The sequence below is a fragment of the Lycium ferocissimum genome, chromosome 8 (genome assembly GCF_029784015.1).
Source record: "Lycium ferocissimum isolate CSIRO_LF1 chromosome 8, AGI_CSIRO_Lferr_CH_V1, whole genome shotgun sequence".
Lineage (NCBI taxonomy): Eukaryota > Viridiplantae > Streptophyta > Magnoliopsida > Solanales > Solanaceae > Lycium > Lycium ferocissimum.
The window spans coordinates 36,945,716-36,948,578 of NC_081349.1; the positions used below are offsets into that span (position 1 = coordinate 36,945,716).

Below are 2,863 nucleotides of genomic sequence, written 5' to 3' on the forward strand. Positions count from 1 at the left end.
TAACAAATTAGGATCTGAAAACTCAAAGATTTGGTGCACTTTTGGGACTTAAAAGAAAAGGGAACTCTTTAAATAACAACAAAGAAAAACTTGGGAGCTATTAGTCTTAGACGTGGGGAGAGGGATAGTTTTTGGCTTTTACTAATATATATTCAATACAAATTAATTACATTAATTATAGGGGACTCAACGACTATAGAAGAAGATAAGAAAGTATGGACATTAATATATATATATATATATATATATATATATATATATATATATATATATATATATATATATATATACTAATTATTCAATTAATTGGAAATCTATATATTATTAAAAAGAGGATAGTTTTAGGACAATAATTAGTTAACAATTAGTTACTTATTAGTTATTGTTTGAAATTAAATTTAAAAATAATTGAATTGATGAAAAGTTACCAATTTAATTTAAAACAGAAAATTAAAAAAACAAAAAAACTGCAACCCCATTCCCTATTCCCCCACGTCCTCACCAATCACTCACCCACTAAGCACACACACAAACACACAATATACACTTTTTATTTTAAAAGAAAGGGATAAATCAGGAAAAGACCAAGAAAAAGAAAAAAAAAACTAACCTAAACCAACCAAAAGCTTTCACATACATGTAACTTCCCCATTCCCCGTTTTGTGAGTGTAGTTAATTTAAGTTTGAATTGAAATTTAGTTGTTTCATTGTTTAGAGCTCCAAATGTTTGCACCATTATCTCTACGTATAACTTTAGTTCTAAGTTCTACATTTTTAAATTCAATAACACACATACAAGTTCTTTTGGGGCTCCTTCATTATAGCAATTGATCATGAAACACGCTTTTTCTTTGGATTGCATGATAAAGGTAAATCAACCGTTTTTGATATAGAAAATGTGAGTTATGATAGAAAATATATTGCATCCAAATCTATGGTTGCAGAAATTGTAGGATTTTGTCGTCAAAAAAGCTTGCATGGTTTGTGCACGCTTGGATTTGCGATTAGGGATGCCATTAAATGCATTTGCGGAGGTGAATAGAACATGATCAAGAGCATATCGGTAGATTTCTTTTACATGTCTATCCAGAGAGAAATATTGATCACAAAAATGCTGCCAGAAGGATTGAGAGTTATATGTCAAGTGAAGGCTAAGGAACGTAACAAGTTGGTGCTTTTCGGATTTGTGGATCTTGATCGTTTAAGTTCATTTTTGTGAGTGTTCATGGTTCATCTCACAATGAAAGAATATTTTGTATAATAAATTTAAGTCGTACTTTATGCTATCTATTTATACATTTTGGATTCATAGATCTTGATCATTTTAAATTTAAAAGAAAAGCACATTTTTCTGCTTCCTTCTTAGGAGTAGCAAGTTTTATTTCCAGAGAATACAGGCAACAAATAACATGTTCTTTGGCTCCTTTTTTGTAGCAATTAAAACACAAGTTTTCTTTCCTTCTTTTTACTTTATTTTTTAAAATTCGTATTTATCCAAATCAATATTCGAAGTTCCTAACGATTCATGATTTTTAATTTGAAATTATTAACAAATGTCCATCACAACTTTAAAGTTTATCATCATTATCTAGACACAAAGTTTATCTTGAAATGAATTTTGCAAATGTTTTTTTTTCCGGAGAAAAAATATAATCCAACCTCAGTTATATATAAATAGCATTTTAATCACATTAGACGATAAGTTTTAGGCTCCTCCTCCACACTTAAGATCATCAATTGATAGGGAGGTGGTACCGATTTGACTCGGCTATTCACATGCGGATGGATAACAAGCTTAGTATAGTTACTAAGTTGTTGATTCCATTAGGTTCACACCAAATGGTCGTTGGATCGTATCTGACGCAAACATCAATCATGTATGTATATTTTATATTATACTCTCAAGTTTTGGTAGTTAATGTTATGTTGATCCCATTTACAGGTAGTCCATGTAGTTTTCAGTTTTCCTTTTCTTGGCGAAAGTTATTTTGAAATAAAAGCAAAAATATTATTAGTGGATGTATAGTAAGAAAAATATAAGAAATTGTTTATTCTGAATTCATTGACCATGCTTTTTTGATCCTTTCTCCTACTTTATGCAATTTAGTAAATACGGGGTATAAATTGTTACAAAATTAATGATTATTTATCTTATCTTTCATATGTGATTATTGCATTACAGGTGTTCACGATAGTAGTAAACTAATTCACATTGGTAACTTTCAAGAAAAGAAGGTTAAACACGGGTATGTTTTTCACTCTAGCTCTATGGCTGAGGATTTTTTTTTTCATACGTATACTCAACAATATCAATCTTGATTTTTCTCAAGGTATTGATCGATCAAAAGTTAAATTTGGTGAGAAAGATGTTGAATTAATACAAAAAGATTCGAAATTTTCAAGGCCATCACCTTGGAGTTGTTGTTCTACAAACGTTTTCCGCGTTAAAATGTTCAAAATACGTCGTGTGGAGTACTTAGTGATTATCAAGTAATTCTCATTAATTCAAATTTACTTTTCAATTTCAGGTTCAGTTCGACTTTTTATATTTTATATACTTATTGCAAGTAGTGTTGTATTTTTCTTAAGCCTAAGTGAATGCAATATCATTTTGAAGCTTGTCGTATCGTACTATCCGTAAATATTATTATTGCAATATTTGTTATTTGTAAGTGTCGGTGAATATAGTAGATTATGAGATAAATCATAATATCATCGTATTTAAAACCCCATTATTTATAAATCTTATTTATTTTTTTGGTTCAATAATTATTCTAACTGCTTTTGCGAGCCCAATAAGTGGTGATGAATAGGAGCATGATCTTTTGTGCCAACCAACATAAGGGTAGGAGCATGATCTTTT

General features: G+C 29.5%; 1 protein-coding gene across 1 annotated transcript in view; it reads right to left on the reverse strand.

The window, feature by feature from the left end:
* LOC132066306 (stress-response A/B barrel domain-containing protein HS1) overlaps positions 1-736 on the reverse strand; it is a 5,997-nt gene extending 5,261 nt beyond the window's left edge. The window contains exon 1 of the mRNA XM_059459638.1: positions 638-736. Coding sequence (XP_059315621.1) covers positions 638-736 — 99 coding nt within the window. The remainder of the gene's footprint in view (positions 1-637) is intronic.
* Between the last annotated feature and the right edge of the window lie 2,127 nt (positions 737-2,863).